We start from the raw sequence: 19,511 nt of genomic DNA, 5'->3' as shown, positions 1-19,511 counted from the left end.
TCTTCCTTTGTTCAGATGACTTTGCTTATGTGTAGTGCATTTCACTTTCGCATGAGTAAACATGCTTACTCATATTGCCCCATTTTCTTTTTGCTTATGTGTACTTGTCCTTCTTCATGATTTCATTTGTGTGAAATGCAATTTCGCATATGTGACTCCTCTCTACTTACAAATGAATTTGATTGTTGTTCAACTCTTTGAAAATTCCTCCATCCAATCACTACATGCTTGCTCTAGTGCTATCCCTTGAGCTTTTTTTTAAACTAACTTTTTCAATTTACTCCCAAACAATTATGATTAAATCCAAAATATTGAGGGTTAGTAAATAATGTGGACAATGGATTAGTTTTAAGTACTCAAACACACTCAAATGAGCGGAAAAAGTCCCCATAAAGGCACTAAGTTAGAGTTCTTATCACCAACTTATTTATTGTAAACCTTTTACTTGCTTTAAGTTTACTGTATAAGGAAATAACACCATTTGAATTTTAAAAAAAAAATGCTTACAAAATTCAATTTTAAGTAAATCAAAATATGATTTTCTAATTTTAGTTATAAAAATAACAAAAATTAAAATTTCAAATGACAAGGGCAATTCAAATTCTTTCTTCTTCATAAACTTTAATGTGGTAAACAAATGTTAAAACCCCAATCTAATAAAAAGTTTTCAAGTTTGAGTCACTCTCTAAATTGGCTCATTTTCACTTAGTGAAAAATCTGGTTTACTAGGTCAACATAGAAGGTACACTTGGGGTTCTTAAACTCATAAAGCTCCATTACAAGAGTATTTGAAGGAGGTAATTGAATCTTCACTTGGATTGAAATCATTCATTATAAGGGATGATTTATTGATATCTAGTAATAAGCTCTGAAGGACTTGAAACTTTAAGACTTTATCTTGACTCAGTATACACTAGGGTTGAATCATGATAATAAGCTCCGTGGATCTTGAAACTTTAAGACTTCCTCTTAGCTCACTATAGACTAGGGTTGAATCATTAGTACCTAAAGAAATGACAACTCGAAACGTAATGAGCCTTGAATACAAACTTTGTTAATATAAACACAATAACATTTTCTATAGTTCACACTTCAAGTTCAATAATCATGGATTGTTTTTGTGTATGTATTAAGTTAAACTACGGTTTTAGACCTTAGGGTGTGACAACTCTTTTGCTTTTAAACCTAGAGGTCAATATTTCAATTTTGGATAATTTTAGAGTAAAAGTGTCCTCATGAGTAATAGCTAAAATATCCCAATCCTCTTTAGCATATTTACACCTTGCTATTCTTTGAAACTAATCAAGTCTCACACCATTGAAAATAAAGTAAAGGGTTTGGCACTGGCTTAACTTGAATAATGTCTGAATTTGTTGTTTGGGCTTAATTGAAAATAAAGTGTTTTGCACTAGATGTGGAGAAAAATGTTAGATCTACCATTCCATTCTTGTTTGGGCTTAATTTGAGTTGTAGATCTACCATTTTGTTCCACAAGGACTATTGATAACTACCCAAATTCCATTGCATTCCAAACTCCTTTGTCTTACATTTTAAGTAGGAATTCAATACAAACTTTCCAATGAGGATAATTATTAAAATCAAAGAAAAGTGAACAATTTATAAATGATCCCACTCTCAATGGTTCCAATGAGGTTAATTGTTACTTTTGAAAAATTTAATTTGCTCATATACTACTTTTAAAGTTGTATACTTGACCATGAAACTACCCATAAGGGGTTTGAAAAGGTAGTCCTCAAAATTTATGCCCAAATGGAATATCTCAAATTAATCATTTTTAGGCCTATCTCAAATTAATTAAAATGATTTAGTTATGTTGTTTAGATTAGCCATGAGAAAATTAATATGTCCTGATAATCCAAAAATATTTCAATTAAACATAAAACATTAGATATAGATAGAAATTAATGACCTACAGATATTGCCTTAACTTCTAAAGATGCAGAAACCATAGGTCTATTATTGATCATAGTAATAATTACCAAAACCTAAAAGGAATCATACATGGTTTTATCTGGTCTAGATGCATCTATCTCATGAGTATCATATTGACCCCCACCTATACATATTCTTCGCATTTGTGAGGTAGCACACCTCCATGCTCCTTAGTGAATCACCTCAAAACCGTAACCTCTATTTATTTATTTATTTATTTTTTCTTGAAAGGGCTTTCAAGATACTTCAAACACGATCTTAATTTTGGAGTTTTCAGAACTAGTGCAGAATACTTGCCTATAGATTTTCAATGGTTTTTCTTATTTCACACAAACAAAATGAGGTTTTTCAAATCCTTTTATACCCAAACCATAGGTCTTTATGCATACCCAATTATATTCTAGAAAAAAATAGAAAAATTTTAACATTTTTTAAGATTTTCCGAAGGAAAATGCTTAACTGTTTTGTTGATGGATGTTCAAACTTCCAAACTGTTTTCCCACCTTCCTATGCTTTTGAGGGCACCATCACTTCTGGTTGTTTTCAAGTGTTCATAGCTCACCTATTAAAGCCCAAATATGACTGCATCATGTATTTAATGTGATTATTATGTTCTAATTTCGAACTCAAAACCTACTTATCTGATTTTATAAATTCTATCTTCATTATGAACATTTCAGTGTAAGATTCATGTAATAAAGTAGTCTCGAATTAATAATCTTTAAAGTTAATTGTCAATCTAATGTAATACATTAACACCTGCTTCTTTGATTATTTATTTATTTATTTATGCTTTTCAATTTGCATCAGTTGGTGAAAAACAGCGTGTCTCTCTTACAAGCTAGCACTCCTGCCTGTTGTTAATTTCTAATTTTAAATTTGATTAGTCGTCAAAGACCATGGATCTTGATGTTAACTTTGTGGCTTCGCACAAAAATTCAGCAACCGACCTCGAGGCTGGGTGCCTACGAAAAAATGTTTCCTTGATGGGCAATAGGAATGTGGAATATAAGCTCACTTAAGCAGGAAGAACATAACTGACCAATTGAATTATTCCATAGTTAATATGCTGGATTGCATGTTCAAAGCTAAGGAAAACATGGGTCCTGTGACGATAATGCCAATGAGGAACATCATGATGAGATTATCCAGTATTATCTTTTTCCATTGGAGTAGTTGGGCAGTTGTTCTTCCTTAAATGATATTAACATATATACTGTACGTATTGATGGAGATATGTGCAGACATGGTAATAAAATACAGAACAGGGGCCCCATCTACTAGAACGTGACAAAACCAACCCAAATAGCGTGAAGGCTCCTAAAAAGGAAGTTAAATATAGATTTATCCGTACAAATGTTTTGGAATTCTGTTTTTTGTGCTTTGTGTATGCTTGCTGTCTTTCTCATAGCTAGCTTTAGGGTTGTTCCCCTCCTCCTCTTTGCTTGATATAAAATCGAACCGAAGCCCACAGAAGAAAATCTCTCATGTAAGTCTCCTAGGAAGGAAGCAATGGAACTGATAGTCATCACTATGCTATGTATTGGCCTCCTAATTTTGCTGACTCCCTGTGCTTCTCTCCAAATTCAGCTGCAACCATGGCACGGGCAAGGTAATCTCTCTCTCTCTCTCACACACACACGTGTACACACACACACACAAACACATATTCATGTTGATGATCTTATTTCTTTGCCTGTTCAAGCAGCCCATGATGATCTTATTTCTCTGCACCTTGGAGATGCCTATGATCTGCAGCAGCATTCTTTCTCTAAAATGTCAAGGAAGCTCAGACTCATTCAGGTAGCAACTGTAAGATTCTGTTGCAAACTGAAAACAGTCTACAATGGACCTGAAAAAAAAAATATAAAAAAAGAACATTTTCAGTTTTTCCTTTTCTTTGATTCTAGTTTTCTTCATTTTCCTGGAGAACAGGTGAAAAGAGATGGAGAAAAAGATTCCATGTCTCAGCACCACAAGAAAAAGGCAGATTTTTCAGGTGACCACTGATCAAAATTATACATGTTACAAGAATCCCACCCTATCAACGAAAAGCTAGCTTGAAAACTTAATCAACTCCTTCATGTAGTCTAAGTAGCATATTTCATTTCAATCCAAGCCACAGGCTGAGCCATGATTACATGGTCAAAATTGCATGCATCTCCCCCACTTAAAAAATGGCCTGGATAACTTTCAATGTTGAACCTGGAAACTGAACCACATTGTGTTGTCAAACATGTCCTAAGCCATTTAAGTGTTCTGAATGCACAACATTGTGTCTCACACATTGATTATGTGGGTTGTGAGGATATCCTTACTGTCCAGGACATGAATATTCTTTCAACATCAACTATTTTCTTTTTTCATTTCTCCTCATTCTGAACTTCTAGAGCAATAAAATAGCAAATTCTGATCATTGCTACCTAGTTCCAGGCCCTTCAGATACCACCCACAAAGTTTCATTTCTTGTCAGAATTAAGAGTTCATAGCAGTAACACTAGCATGCAGTAGTTAACAATTGTAGTTTTTGTTATTTAGTTGAATTGACAGCAGTCCAAACTGATAAATCTTAGTGCTTATAATACCAGTTCTTTGCGATAGGAGTAATAGTAGCCTGCAGTTCTTTCACCTCTTCAAAACCGACTTCTAATGGCTCGTATGATACTGATTTTATTTTATTCTTAATTTTATTTTCCTGACATTAATAGAGCATACACGTACAAGTTTAGCTGAATAGCTTAGTGTCAACCTTCAAAGGTAGATCCTTTTCTAATTTGTGGAGCATTTATTAGAGGCCTAAAAGTGAAACTAGAAGATCATTTGTTAAATGTATATAAAACAATCTAGAAACCTTCAGAGAAGTGTAATGCGATAAATTTGAAACGACCAAGCAATCTTTCTTAAAGTTGGTTTATATTGTTATTTATCTATTTAGATATTCATGTCTGATTGTTAATGTGACTTGTCTAGGTAAGCCATATGACAAAGAACCGGGCCTGAGGCGTGGAAGAGGTGGAACAATGAAGGAATGGATGGAGGGGGCCGACATGTCTCAGTTCTTTACTATGGATTATTCCCACGTGAGAAGACGACGACCCATACATAACAAGTCTGTGCCGGTTGGTCCTTGAAACATGGACATATCAGATTTCATTTCCAGAGTACAAAACAAACTTTTTTAATACACTACTAAATAAAGTAATGGTATTTAATTAGGGAAATGGGGAGAGTGTTCGATCTATTCAAGTTTTGTTGACCGACACCATGGAGTATGAATCCTATATAGATATGAGACAAGCTAGAACACTATCAGGTTGTGTGATTTCACTTTTTGTTTTATGAACCCGAAGTGGTCAAAGATTGGTACCAAACCCCAATATTTCGTAATGAGCTCTCACAAATTACAAGTCTCTTGTACGTAATCGATTGTAGTAAACAAATTGAGATATAGATGTAATGGAAGTGGGTGCCCATCATCCTCAAATATGTCCAATACCATATGTTTTCCCGCACACTTGCACATGTAATCTCATGAATCGGGCTTTTCCATCCACGAAACACCCTTGAATTAATGTCGCAACTATTGGCTCTACCAAAATTTTGATCCTTGCCTAGAGAGATTTCAACATTTTAATCAAGGCAGCCACTTGACCCTTAGATAAGATCATTTCATATGTTAAATACTTTTGGTTGGTGATTTCTAGAAAGGTAAACATTTTTACTTCTTAGTTTGTTAGGTATGTAGTTGGGAGTTAGGAGTGCTGAATCTAATATAGATAAAGATACCAACTTAAATTTCCGAGAGAAATTATAATCCTCTTCTGGGCCCCATGCAACTAGTTAGCATTTGAAATTAGGTTTTATGTATGAGAAACATAAGAGCCTTTGTTAACAATCTATGTTTGTTTTTGCTGAGTTTTTAAAGACAACTAAGCAAAGGCTAAATATAAATTTTGTTGTGGTCAATTATGATATTCAATCCTCCGTTGACATGGGGAATGTCTTCTGGGCGCTTGTTGGAATGTTTTCATTTAGTCTGCTGGTTGGTCTTAGATCAAGCTTGATTTGTCACACCCTAAGGTCTGGAACCATGGATTTATCCAACAACTTTGAAACTTCCAGCTTATGATTTCAGAACCTGAAGTGTGAAATGTAAGAAAAGTATATGAATAGGCTAATTTATAACCAAAACTAAAGATATTTTTTGATTTATTAGAAAATTACTTTAGAGTATTTTTATTGAATTCACCCTAGTGGCATTCCATTACTTACATTGCTAACTTAAAACAAATGGGAGGGAGAAGAAGTTGAAGTGCAAAAAGGGAAAAAAATAAATAAATAAATAAATAAATAAAATAAAAAATAAAATAAAATAAAATTTGGGTGCAAAGAGGCATGCGCAGACCAGCATACGGACAGGAGAATTGTACACACATAGAAGAGAGTGTGCACAAAAAGAAGAGTATGCACACACGGTTGTATATAGATGGTGTCTCTCTCTGGTTGTTTGATTGATGAACCAAGAAAAACAATTCCAGAGAGTTTTCTCTGTATGAGTAACAACAGCACTTTTAACTTCTGATCTTCTTGAGTTTTATACATAGACGTGGATGTAACTAGAGAATTTTGGAAGCATAGGGAACTTTCTGTAACAAAAAGTTGTTAGCTCTGCTAACTAATTACAGAGTTTGCTGAAATTAATTAACCACTTGCTTCAACTTGCCCCCTCAAGCAATGCTATGCCTTGGAAAAGATGAACTTGTCACAAATTAGTTCAAACCGAGTAGTGGTTAAGGGCTTTGTCAATAGATCTACAAGTTTTTCTTCAGTTGGCAAAACCTTACATCTAGCTCCTTTGCAATAACTCTTTCTCTCACCAAAGGAATGTCAATCTCTACGTGTTTTATTCTTGCATGAAACATAGGATTTGAAGCTAAGGATCCTGCTCCAATGTTGTCATACCACAATGTAAGACTATGCATAGTTTTGAGTTCAGCAAACAAGCTTTGTAGCCAAACTATTTCAATAGTAGCTTGAGCTAAAGTTTGATACTTACTCTCAATACTTGACCTTCCTACAACCTTGCTTTCGAGAACTCCATTGAATCAAATTTCCTCCAAGAAAAATACAATAACCACTAGTAGACCTCCTATCATCAATGTTACTAGCTCAATCTGAAACGGTGAATCCTTCAAGGACCAAAGCTTTTGCTAGTTGAAACTTCAAGCTATATCCAATTGTGCCTCTTGGATACCTCGATACTTTTTCAGGCTTTCCACTGTTGGTGCATGAATAAATTGACTAAGTTTGTTTACAACAAAGGATATATTAAGTCAAGTCATAGTCAAATATTAAAGTCTCCCAATGATACTTCAATATAAGAAGGGTTGCTCAAATAATTTGTTGTCATTTGAGTGTAACTTAACCCCAATCGAAAGAGGTGTTGAACTTAGATTAGCTCTTGTCATCTTAGCCTTTTCCAAAATATCCAAAGTATACTTGTTAGGGTTAAGTAAAGACCAGATTGATCTCTACATGCCTCAAAGCCAAGAAAACAATTCATGGAACCTAAAGTCTTTAATGTAAACTTTTCATTTAAATCCTTCATTACCTACTGAATCAAATCAGTATCATCACCAATTATCAAAATGTCATCTACATAGACCAACAAGAGTAGTAATTTGCTTGCAGACTTATGTATGAAGAGACTGGTATCAAATTTTGAATTTTCAAAACTCCAGTGTAATAGAGTAGTTTTAAGCTTGTCAAACCAAGCCCTTGGCACTTGTTTTAGACCATATAGAGCCTTGTGTAGCTTGCAAACATGATGTGGAGCACTTTGATCAATAAAACCAATTGGTTAAGTCATGTACACAATTTCTTGTAGGCCTTCATTTAAAAATGCATTGTTTATATCAATCTGTTGAATATCCCAACCTTTTGTAACAACAATAGTAAGCACTACACAAATGGTTAATGACTTATAACAGAACTAAAAGTATCAAAGTAATCAAGCCTTGTTGTTTGCTAAAAACCCTTAGCAACAAGTCATGCCTTATATATTTGTATAGAACTATCAAGATTATATTTTACTTGAAAAATCCATTTGTTGTCCACAGGTTTTATGTCCTCTATATAAGGTACTAAGCTCCATGTGTTATTAGACAAAGGTGCATTGTACTCATCTTCTATTGCTTTTTTCCAGTTTGTATCCAATAGAGCTTGTTCCACACTTGTAGGCTCAATAACTAAAGTATTTATTTTCTGTTTGGCAAAGAAGACCTTTGGTTTGAAAATTCCAGACTTGGATCTCGTTTGCATAGGATAAGTATTCTGAATAGATGAAGAATTAGACTTAACATATTGATTCTCATAGTAAAATATTAGGATCCTCAATAGTATTAGTTTCAACAGGTTGTAATGCTTTTTTTTTCAACAGGTGCTCTAGCCAAAGACGATGATGAACTATTGTTTCAAGTAAAATAGATGTAGTAGAAGTTAAAGAATCATTTGGTGAGAGAACATGCCACATATCAAAAATATTGGGTTCATTTGTGGCAATAGAAACAAAATTTGTAGCACCAAACCTTTTAACTTGAAAATTGGCAGCAAATGGGAAACAATCTTCATCAAATGAGACACTCTTGGTTGTGTAAATCAGACCTGAAGAACTTAGACAACGATATCCTTTATGCACCAAGTTGTAACCAAGGAAGACACACTTGGTATTATGAAAGGCAAACTTGTGTTTATTGTAGGACCTTAGATAAAGAAAGCAAGCACAACCAAAAACCTTAGAAGCTTATAATCTGGTTTTCTATGATAAAGAGACTCAAAACTAGAAGTATAATTAAGAACTTGGGTAGGTAACCTATTTATTGGCATGTGTGCTTATGCCAAGAGTGTTAATCCAACCCTAACTATGTGTCTATGTTTTCATTCTACTATTCTATTTTTCTACTGAATATAAGATCATGGATGTTTGAAAACTATACCTTGTTGAGCTAGAATAGGTAAAAGAGGCTTGTATTCACCCTCCCTAATCAGTTTGAAGACATTTTAATTTTCTATTGAATTATCTTTCTACCAAACTTTGAAAATGCAGAAAAAATACCTTTGGTTTCAGATTTTAACTTCATTGGAAATATCCACGTATAGTGAGTAAAATCATCCTCAAAGTGAATGTAATATCAATACCCTTTTGTAGACAAAATAGGTGAAGGTCCCCAAATGTCATAATATACTATTTCTAAAGGAGCAAAAGTTTTATTCAATGAGTTCAAAAAATTTGTTTGACAAACGTTTTTATGGTGACAAGCATCACAAAATTGAAGGTACTTAGTTCTTAGAGACATTTAAATTTCTAAGTACTTTATTTAACACTTAAGCATGAGGATGACCAAGCCTGCCATGCCAAGTGTTCATAATTTTAGTACAAGCCTCATTAAATTTGACCTATGCTAGAGAAACTAAAGGAAAACTAGAACCAGAATTTGAGATATATTTTAAACTTCCTAAGAACGCTAGAACATCAAGTTGATAAAGCCCCCCTTTAAGCTTGCCCAACATCAAAATCTTCCTCATGTTCTTTTCCTTAACAAGACAACAATCATCATAGAATTCAACAACGACATTGTTGTCCTTGGTGAATTTAAATATGCTTAATAAATTTTTTATAATTGCAAGCACATGAAAGATATCATTAAGATATAATGGTTGTGATAAAAATTTAGATGATATTGTTGAAGAACCAATATCACAAATCTTTAGAGAATTACCATTTCGAAGAACAAGTTGTTCCTTACCTTTGTAGCTTGTCTTAAGAATCAACTTATTGAGATTAGCAATAATGTCATTTGTGGCTCCTATATCCATGTATCGGTTAGTATTATTTACAATGACTGACATGGCAAAGTAAGCTTGAGCATTTTCTTGTAAATGAATGCCTTATGGTGAAGCAGAATTTGCATATTGTGGTTTTTGTTGTGGCCCTATAAAGTTAATGTTGAAACAATGATAACATTTCAATGCAATGTGACCAGTTTTGCCCTATAACTAATAGATAAGCTTGTTTTGGATTTCTCTTCCTCAACCACCATAAAAAGAACTATTTTTAAAAGCCCTAGATAATTGATAGTTGTTTCTTCTATGGCCTTGTTTAGCAACAAGATTTGTAGAACGATCAATATGGATATTTGAAATAGGGTTGAGTTTTTGAAGTCTTATCTCTTAATTTTGAAGGAGGAATTGAGCTTCTTCAAGAGAAATAGAATCTTTCCTTAACTAAATATTACAATTACAACATCAAATTCATGACTTAAACCACCAAAAATGTGCATCAACAATTTATCATTAGTGATATGCTCACCAATTGTGGGCAGAGTATCTGCAATTTCTTTCATTTGAAAAAAATAATCAGTAATACTAAAAGAGCCTTTTGAAGCTTCTTGTAACTTATTTTAAAGATGTTGCACTTTAAAGATGTTGCACTTAATATTTGGAGTTAATGAAGAACAATCAATCAAAATCACTCACTCTTCAACAATAGTTTTACATCAAACAGTATGGCAAAACATTGGCTCTGAAAAATAAAAAGAATCCAACTCAAGATGAATTAGTCTGTTATGTTCCAGATTAAAAATTTCTAGTTGATTATTGAAGAATTTTCATCCACATTTGAGATGAAACGAGGGGGAGACACTTTTGTTCCAAGCAAATATCCTTCAAGATCAAGTGCTCGAACAATCAAAAGAACTTATGAATGCCATAATTTGTAGTTGTTTATTGTGAATTTCAAATATAGTTGAGGAATGGTAGATGAGAATGTTAGTGATGGGGCTACCATCAATGTTGTTCCACTTGTATAAGAAATGCTTAACGAAGAGAGACTAGTATTCATTGCAGTAGCTTAAGCCATAAACACAAGTCATTTTAGCCATGATACTATGTTTGATTAATGAACCAAGAAAAACGATTTCAAAGAGTTTTCTCTGTATGAGTAACAATAACACTTTTAACTTCTAATCTTCTTGAGTTTTATACATAGACATGGATGTAACTAAATAATTTTGGAAGCATAAAGAAATTTCTATAATAGAAAGATGTTAGCTCTCCTAACTAATTACAAAGTTTACTAAAACTAATTGACCACTTGCTTCAATTGGCAGTTAGAAAATTGGTTTGATATTGTGATGGGGCTTTAGCTCGAGGAATAAAAGTACACTTTGCTCCCAAGTATAATAACTTTCAAAATACTATCTCAAGAGTATTAGGGTTGAACTCACATGGATCTAGATATTTTAGTGGTCAAGGTATGGAAAATGGTTGGATTTTGGTGAATGAGTTCAATGAAATAGGCAACTCAAAAATTTTGCAAAAGTCGAGTAATGGATCAAAATAGAATTGTAAAGCATTAAAAATAAATAAAGACAAATACACAAGCACCAAAGATAGGGATCCATAGAGGAAACTATTCTTAGCCCAAATCATTTTCCTCAAGCATATGGTTTTGCCCACGGTTGAGATATAAACAATGGTTTTGAACCAGTACTTTTGGCTACAATTCAAACCATGAATCTACACCAAATAGGTTGTGCCTAGCTCATGTTAAGGTTATTTTAACATGATCAAACTTGCTCCCTAGGTTACTTGACTTTTGGCTTCATAATCATTGTAGTAAGCATTTACTACAACCTAAGCCCCCTTAATCTTCACACTTAGCTATACCATTAGAGGACCGAGCTGAGGTAGGGTTTATCCCACTTTCACACGCCACTTGATGCTCTAAAAATCTAGTTACTCATCCCTAAAACTATAAAGAGTAGTAGAACAACAAAATTGAAGCAAAGTAAAGGCATGGAAACTAAATTGAAATTGCAGAAACTGAAAACCACAAGTAGACTCAAAAGCTTAAATAAAATTGAAATTTCAGTAGTATGAGAAAAATCCAAATTGCTACAGCTAAAAGATTGCATAAACAAAACTAAAAAAGAAAGATTGTTCACTAACTACAAATGGAAACACTAATATTACTAAAAAAACTATAAAATGAAAATGAAAAGAATGATGGAAAAGAATATCCCAAAACAAAAATGAAAGTAGAAAGAATGATGGAAAAGAATATCCCAAAACTATTCTTAAACTCCAATAGTTGTCATATGCAAGACCCACTCTTCATGTGTGTAAATCATGAAGTAATGATTGTTGATTATTCCTCAAAAAGCTTCCCATATCAGATCTAACATATTAGCAGGGGATAGTACCCTCAATGGCAGTTAATTGGCTATGGTATAATGATTCTAAACTATAATTGATATGTTGAGATGTTGTCTTGGGGTGTGGAAAATGCTTTTCATGTCATGTGGTAGTTGTTGGAAAGGCATTATGCCTTGATTTTAGTGTTGTCTGGGTGCGTGTAGATCTCTGCTTTAAGAAACTACATTTCTGCACATGCAAAGTGGAGAAAGGTGGTTTAAGTCTTCACTTGAGTGCAAGGGATAGGCATAGTGTTCATGAGTTCACTTTTGTGCAAAGGCTTAAGCTTGAGTGTGGACTAGTATACCTAGCGGAGTGTCCGCAAGGTTGAGCATGTGCGTAGAGGCTTGAGCATGAGCAAACCTTATGGGTGAATGCATAGATGGGGATTATACCTTAGTAGATTGTGTGTACACAAGTTGATATGTGTGCGCATAAATATGCAAACAATGGTTAATCCCTTAGACCTATAAAGCTTCTCTAAGTTTTCTCAAGCTTCCCTTATTCAAGCTACTTATTCACCTTCTGGGTGCCTCATTCCCAATTTCATCACATGAAATTGCCCTAAAAAAATGCCTACAAATATAAAGCAAGCACATCAAATACAAAAAAAAAAAAAAAAAAACACCTAGCTACAAACATAGGCAATGGATGAGTTATAGGCACGATAAACACACTAAGATAAGCTTAAATAACCCCATTAAAGTGTTTTTTTTTTTTTTTTGGGGTCTTTATCACCATCCTCCACTAGCTTATAGCTTATCCCTTAGCAACTAAAAGTGAAACAAAAAGAAAGGGGCTCAAACTAAGCTTAATAATAGGACTAGCTAACTTAAATTTCTTGGCATGGGTGTATAAGTTAGCTTCAAAGCCTCATCTAAGGGTACTTATCCCCACTAATAGAATGTCCATTAGATGCCCCTATGAAATTTCAAAACTAAGTTCAAGAGTGTAGAGATAAAGCACTTAGAGGTAAGACATTATGTAACAAAGTTAGACTCGACTTTCTACTTTACTATCCTTTTACGCATTGATATTAATTTGAGTATTCAAGTTTGTATCACTTGCATTATACATGACTTAGGTGCATTAGGAATCACACAGAAGATCCAAGTCATAGGTTCCTTGTAAGATTGATGAGTTGTTCATAACTGATTCATGGACTAAGGCAATCCATATGATGTTGTAATGCACTACCTCCTTATTTGAGGGATGATTGCTCTTGGTCATTGAGATGATTTTACCATGGTGAGTGCACTAGTGTGTATGGTTACACATTGGACAAGACATATGTTGAATCATGACATTGGTTATGAAGGAGTCATGATTCACCAAGCTACTATATTGCATAGACTCTTAACCTTTAAAGGATATTAAAGCTATGTTGAAATCAATAAGAGGCTTTGACGTATGGGTAAGACCCTAATGCGATTATATATCCCTAAGAATTGGATCATTGTTGATGGAGGTTAGTCGCAATAAGTATTCTCAAAAAAGGTACCATGATATCTCATGAGATTGAGGTAGCATGTCCCCTTGGGTAATTCTAAGGACAAGTGATCATGAAATTTGTGGTCATAGTAATCCTTTAAGTGAAATTTGATATATACTCTTTATGAGTTAGAGTATGTCAATTAATCACATAATAGGAGGACCTATAACTCAAGGATTGGGAGGCAATCTTAAGAGGATGATAGTTTTTACCTTATTAGATATAGGGAGTTTGTATGCAATGGATAGTAGATCACATACCCAAGCTTTGTCTCGTTGTAATTTCAAAAGATATTGGAGTTTAGTTGACTCTCTTTAGTAGGGTATTGAATCAACTTCACAATTAGCTTATAAGGAAGCCAGTATTTTCCTATGGTCCCAATAGCCCCTGCTCAAGCTCCTATTTCATGGTAGCACAGTTCTTGAGGGTATCATGAGAATGTAATTCATAAGAATGCATAAACATGTTTTAGTAAAAATGCAAGGTTGTAATGAATTATATTAATGGTCTTTCTGGATTAGGCTAATTAATTAATAGGGCAAATATGATTAATTAATTAATTGCTTATGACCTAAGTGGGTTGGATTAACTACCTAAGCCCAAGTTGGGCTTAAGTCACTTAAACCCACAAGGAAGTCGATTTAAACCCTCATAAGGGTTAAGGCTGTTGGGAACCTTAGATTTCTCATTTCTCTTACCCTAAATTGTATAGGTGCATGTAAAACTACCCTAAGTCTCTAGATCCTATGCAACAAAAGTTAAAAATCAATTTTTTTTTTTTAATTCTAGGATCAAGAGGAAAGTCATTAGAGAACTTTACATTTGATTTGGATGTTCCCAAATCAATTCCACTCGAATAAGATGAAGAACAATGAATCTGGAAGTCTCGTACACCCAAGATCTTCCACCCAATGACTCAAACCACAATCTTAACACTCCAAAGTGTGAACTTTGGAAAGAATGATCTCTTGGCTCTCACTATCTCTCTTTTTCTTTGGAGATGAAAGACAAAGTCTCTTAAAAAGTTATGAAAACCCTAGCCCTTATGAGGGTATTTATAAGGTTCCCCTACTGGGCTTAAGTGACTTGAGCCCTCCAAGGCTTGGGTCACTTAATCTAGACCAATCCAGATAACTTGTCCACTATCCCTTATACAACCTTGCGTAGTTACCAAAACATCTTTATGCACAAGAATGAACCAAGAGTCAATTCAACCCTCATAAACGGTGTTATCATGGTATATGAGCTTAGAGCGATGACCACTAAGACCCATAAGAGTACTAGCACCCTCAAAATCCAATTCTAAAGTTGATTCAACATTTCCCTAAAGAGAATCAACTTCACTTCGGTATTCTATATAAATAACAACGAGACGAAGCTTGAGGTTTATGACCTACTATCCACTATATGTAAACTCCTCATGAACTAGTGTTTGTAATCTAACAAGGTAGTGTTATCACCTATCAAGATTACCTCTCTAATCTTTGTGTTACAGATCCCACTTATTATGTGATCAATTTACATACTCTAGCTCAAATGAGCATATGTCAAATTTCCACTAAAGAAAATGTTATGGCCATAGTCTTCTAGATCACATGTCCTTTAGATCACCCAAGAGGACACACTATCTCAATCCATGAGATATAATGGTGAGTCTATTGAGAATACCTATTGCCACCAACCTCCATAAATAGTGACCTAATCCATACGGATATATGACCATTTTAGGGTCTCACCCATAGGTCAAAGCCTCTTGTTAACTTTAGCACAAGCTCAATATCCTCTCAAGGTTGAGAGTCCATGCAATATAGTAGCTTGGTGAATCAAGACAATTGATAGCCTTATGTCATGATTCATCGTAGGTCCTATCCAATGCTCATCACATGTACTAATATACTCACCATGGGAAAATCATCCCGATAGTCAAGACAAACTATCGCTCCAATTAGGAGGTAGTGTACTATAGTATTACATGGATAGCCCAAATTCATGAACCAACTGTGGACAACTCATCACTCTACAAGGAACCCGTGACTTGGATCTTTTATACAACTCCTAACGCATCCAAGTCATGTACAATGTAAGTGATGTAGAATGTGTATGCTCAAATACCAATTAATACAAATAAGATATTTAAGGGAAACCAAGTAACAAAAATAAATAAATTTATAAATGAATCTTAATCTGTTACATCATGTCTTGCTTTCCAATGCTCGATTCCAACAAAGGCTAGTTTATTTTAATCCAGAGAAAAAAAAAAACACACCTAGTCACCATCAAAAGAGAAAGAAAAGCCCATCCTTCTCTTGTGCTAAGGTCCATGAAGGGAGAGATAATATGAAAGTTTGTTAGATAGACGAGATGTACGACAACAACCATAGATTTGACATCTTCAAATTAGATTTGACCTAGGAAAATCATGGTATAGATTTACAATCTTTATATCTATGTTTATTATTGGTTTCCAATGTCATGTTTTCTGTTACATTAGATCTAGAGAAGCCTAGGACTAGATAGCATGCACCTTATGAGATTTAGGACCAAGGAACAAAGTAACCTAGGGTTTCCTACAAAGAAATACTTTAAATTTTCATAGATCTAGCTTAGAGCACCTTTAAGTTCTTCCATACCTTTTTCTTATCCTAGTTGGACTACTTTATAGATTTGATGCTATTAAGTTCTTTCTTAACTCATTGATACTAGAATCCTTTTTATGTTGTTTTTTATTCTCCTTTTTTTTTTCTTTTTTTTTTCTTTTTTTTTTTCTCTTTTTTTTTTTTTTGTTTCTTCTTTGATTTTTTTTTTCTTTTTCCTTTTTTATTTTCTTAATTATTTACCAAGGTAATCAATTCAAGTGTTCAATCTTATATTGTATGTCAGCTTTGTGCTTATGATACTAAGACTAGTTATGTGATATCCCATATCAGATAAGAAAGAAGGTTCATAGCGCAATATAAGTATGTGTTCCTCTTAACCATGTAAATAGGTTTTAAAGTCGTGAAGGCCCCTTTGAATCCTAAAGTAGATAATATCTACATGATTGTGTGTGGGATGTTACAAATGGTATCAAAGTTGAACCCGACTCCAATGTGAGGGTTTGTTTGGCCCCATGAGGGGTGTTTTTTTGTTTGGCCTTGTAATCCCCTAGGACACAACAAGGACACTGTGTTTGCATGGAGGGTTGTTTGTGATATCCCACATCGCATAAGGGAGAAAGTTTCTGACACTATATAAGTATGAGTCCCCCCTTAACTATTTAGATGCGTTTTAAAGCCTTAAGGGCCCCTTTTGGTTTCAAAGCGGACGATATTTACACAGTTGGGTGCAGATCGTCACAAATGGTATCAAAGTTGACCCCCCTGATGTAGGGGTTTGTTTGACCTCATGAAGGGTTATCTATCTGTTTAGCCCCACAACCCCATGAGACACAACAAGGACGTTGTTTCTACATGAGGGAGTGTATGTGACATCCCACATTGGATATGAAGAAAGTTATCGGAGTTATATATGTATGGGATCCTTTTAACCTTGTAAACGCGTTTTAAAGCTGTGAGAGCCCATTTGGGTTCTAGAGCGGACAATATCTACACGATTGGGTGCAAGTCGTTACAAAATAGATATTCTCTTGGATCATTTTGACTCAATTTTACTTAGAATTTGAATTTTATTTTTACCTTTATTTTCTATATCATTTTACATCACTTTCTTAACAACCTAACATGGGAATGAAGGTCAAATTCTTCATGATTAGAAGGCAAATCTTTCAATATCAAGAAAAGAGTCACTATGAATTGAAGATCAAGTGATTCTCAATAGTAAATCTCAACTCCTATCTCTTAGATCATGATTTTTAGTATAAATGATTAAATTCTTTTGAATGTTTGTATAGATTTCACATATTTGATGCTAAGGAATATAATAAATGTTCTTTGCATATTTGATTCATTTTTATTGATAGATCATGTATGTCTAGATTTATACGAAATCTAGGAATAAATTTGGATTAAACTTGTATGTAATTCTGAATTCAATGAGGTACATCTAAATTCTTGTTAGTGGGAGTCCAATTTCGACTCAATTAAATCTAAAGATGTCCTTCTTCCAAATATGAGTTTATTTCTATCCATTTTATACCCTATTTTCATCTTCCACAATTCAATCCAATCTATTCATTTGATTGCTTCATCATTAATAAAATAGGTTAACATTGACTAGATCTAAATGAATTCATGCAACTACATTAAACTACTAATTCCTTGAGGAGACGATCCAAATGATTTTTATTAATAAAGTTTTTTTAGATAGACTAAGCTCACATCTGATTGCATACTTTCCACTTATTTAAAAAATTATTATCCTATGATCAATGCTTGTTGTCTTCTAGATCTTTTCGTAACTTTCAAAATTTTCTTGTAGTGATAAAAAATTATTATGTTTTATTTTTTAATAATATGAATATTTATATATTCATTTATCATACATGTTTATATATTCTTTTATCATGAAATAATTACTAGTTAACTACATTTTTTTCCTTTTTGTTATTAACTTTTATCTTCTCTTTGGTAATTTATAAATATTAAGTGTTTTTGTTGTTAGGTAAGATATTATATAAAAACAAAAAAAAAAACTCAAAATCACTGTTCATTAATTATGTGTTTGTTCATAGAAACAATACAAATTGCAAATTAAAAACACTTTTATAAAAATCACTGTCAAATGTGCTCTTAATCATTTTTTACAATTCTTAAAGTGTGTTTGATAATGATTATAAAAAAACTCTTCCAATCTTTTTAATGCTTAAAAATTTTTCTTTTTCAAGAATTAAAAAAATACTATAAACACTTTTTAAAATCACTACCAAATGCATTATTAAAGTACATTTAATAGTGATTTTAGAAAGTATTTCTAATCTTTCTAATTCTTGAAAGATAAAAAAATTTCAAAAAAGATTATAAATGTTTTTTAAAATCACTATCAAATGGACTCTTAATAACTGACTTTTTGAAATTTTTTTCTGTAATATAATATATTATCATAAATACTATACAATTACTTTTTTTAGTTTATATTTTCTTTTAAATGTGTTCCTAATGGAATTAAATCTACATACCATTGGCAGATAACAAATACGATAATTAACAAAATTCAAAAGGCATTTGTAATGACAACAGGTGTGGATAAAAAAAAAATCACTTAGAAGTAATTCCAGGGAGTTAAAGTTTTTTTTATAATAATTGAAAATATTTTCTTAATAACATTTAGAGCTTATTTGGCTATATGATTTAAAAATAGTTTTATGTTTTTTAAAAAAAGAAAATTGTTTTTAAAAAATTTTAACATTGCTTTATCGTTGTTCTCTAAAAATAATTTTTAAATACAAAATAAAACAAAGACAATTTTTAGATAAGTGGGAATTGTTTTTACCAATTTATAAAAAGAAAAGAAAAACATGAACTGTTTGATCATATTTTCTGAAACTTTTTTTTTAAAAATTGTTTTAAGTTAAAGAATAAAAAAACAGTTTTTAAAAACAAATTTTTAAAAAAAATGACCAAACAGGTCCTTATATTTTAATGAAGTTTAAAAAATCAATTTTAAAAAATTTAAGCCCATTTGGATATATTTTCTATTTTTGTTTTTAAAGATAAAAATTCATATTCAAAAACAAAAGTTTAGGCCCCGTTTGGTAAACTATTTTTTAAAATAGTTTTAAAAATTAGTTTTTAAAAACGTATTGAAAATTTGAAATATTTTTAATCTATTTTTAATATATTTTAAAAATGATTTTTACGTCTAGAAATTTATTTTT

At 32.8% G+C, this 19,511-nt stretch overlaps 1 protein-coding gene across 1 annotated transcript; it reads left to right on the top strand.

Annotated features, from left to right (window-relative positions):
* Window positions 1–3,301: 3,301 nt before the first annotated feature.
* Window positions 3,302–5,157, top strand: LOC104880641 (uncharacterized). The gene is made up of 3 exons (XM_059736877.1): window positions 3,302–3,756; window positions 3,889–3,952; window positions 4,924–5,157. The coding sequence occupies exons 1-3, from the start codon at window positions 3,466–3,468 to the stop codon at window positions 5,082–5,084; spliced, it is 516 nt and encodes a 171-aa protein (XP_059592860.1). The 5' UTR covers window positions 3,302–3,465; the 3' UTR covers window positions 5,085–5,157.
* The last annotated feature ends 14,354 nt before the right edge of the window (window positions 5,158–19,511 follow it).

This window comes from Vitis vinifera, chromosome 1 (assembly GCF_030704535.1).
Source record: "Vitis vinifera cultivar Pinot Noir 40024 chromosome 1, ASM3070453v1".
Taxonomy (NCBI): domain Eukaryota; kingdom Viridiplantae; phylum Streptophyta; class Magnoliopsida; order Vitales; family Vitaceae; genus Vitis; species Vitis vinifera.
Note: the sequence above shows the minus strand (reverse complement) of the source record. Positions and strands in the feature narration are given on the sequence as shown.

Coding starts and splice junctions, on each gene's coding strand:
- LOC104880641 (XM_059736877.1), top strand. CDS start 3,466: ATGGAACTGATAGTCATCACTATGCTATGTATTGGCCTCCTAATTTTG. Junction 3,757..3,888: donor GGAAGCTCAGACTCATTCAG/GTAGCAACTGTA, acceptor CCTGGAGAACAG/GTGAAAAGAGATGGAGAAAA. Junction 3,953..4,923: donor GAAAAAGGCAGATTTTTCAG/GTGACCACTGAT, acceptor TGACTTGTCTAG/GTAAGCCATATGACAAAGAA.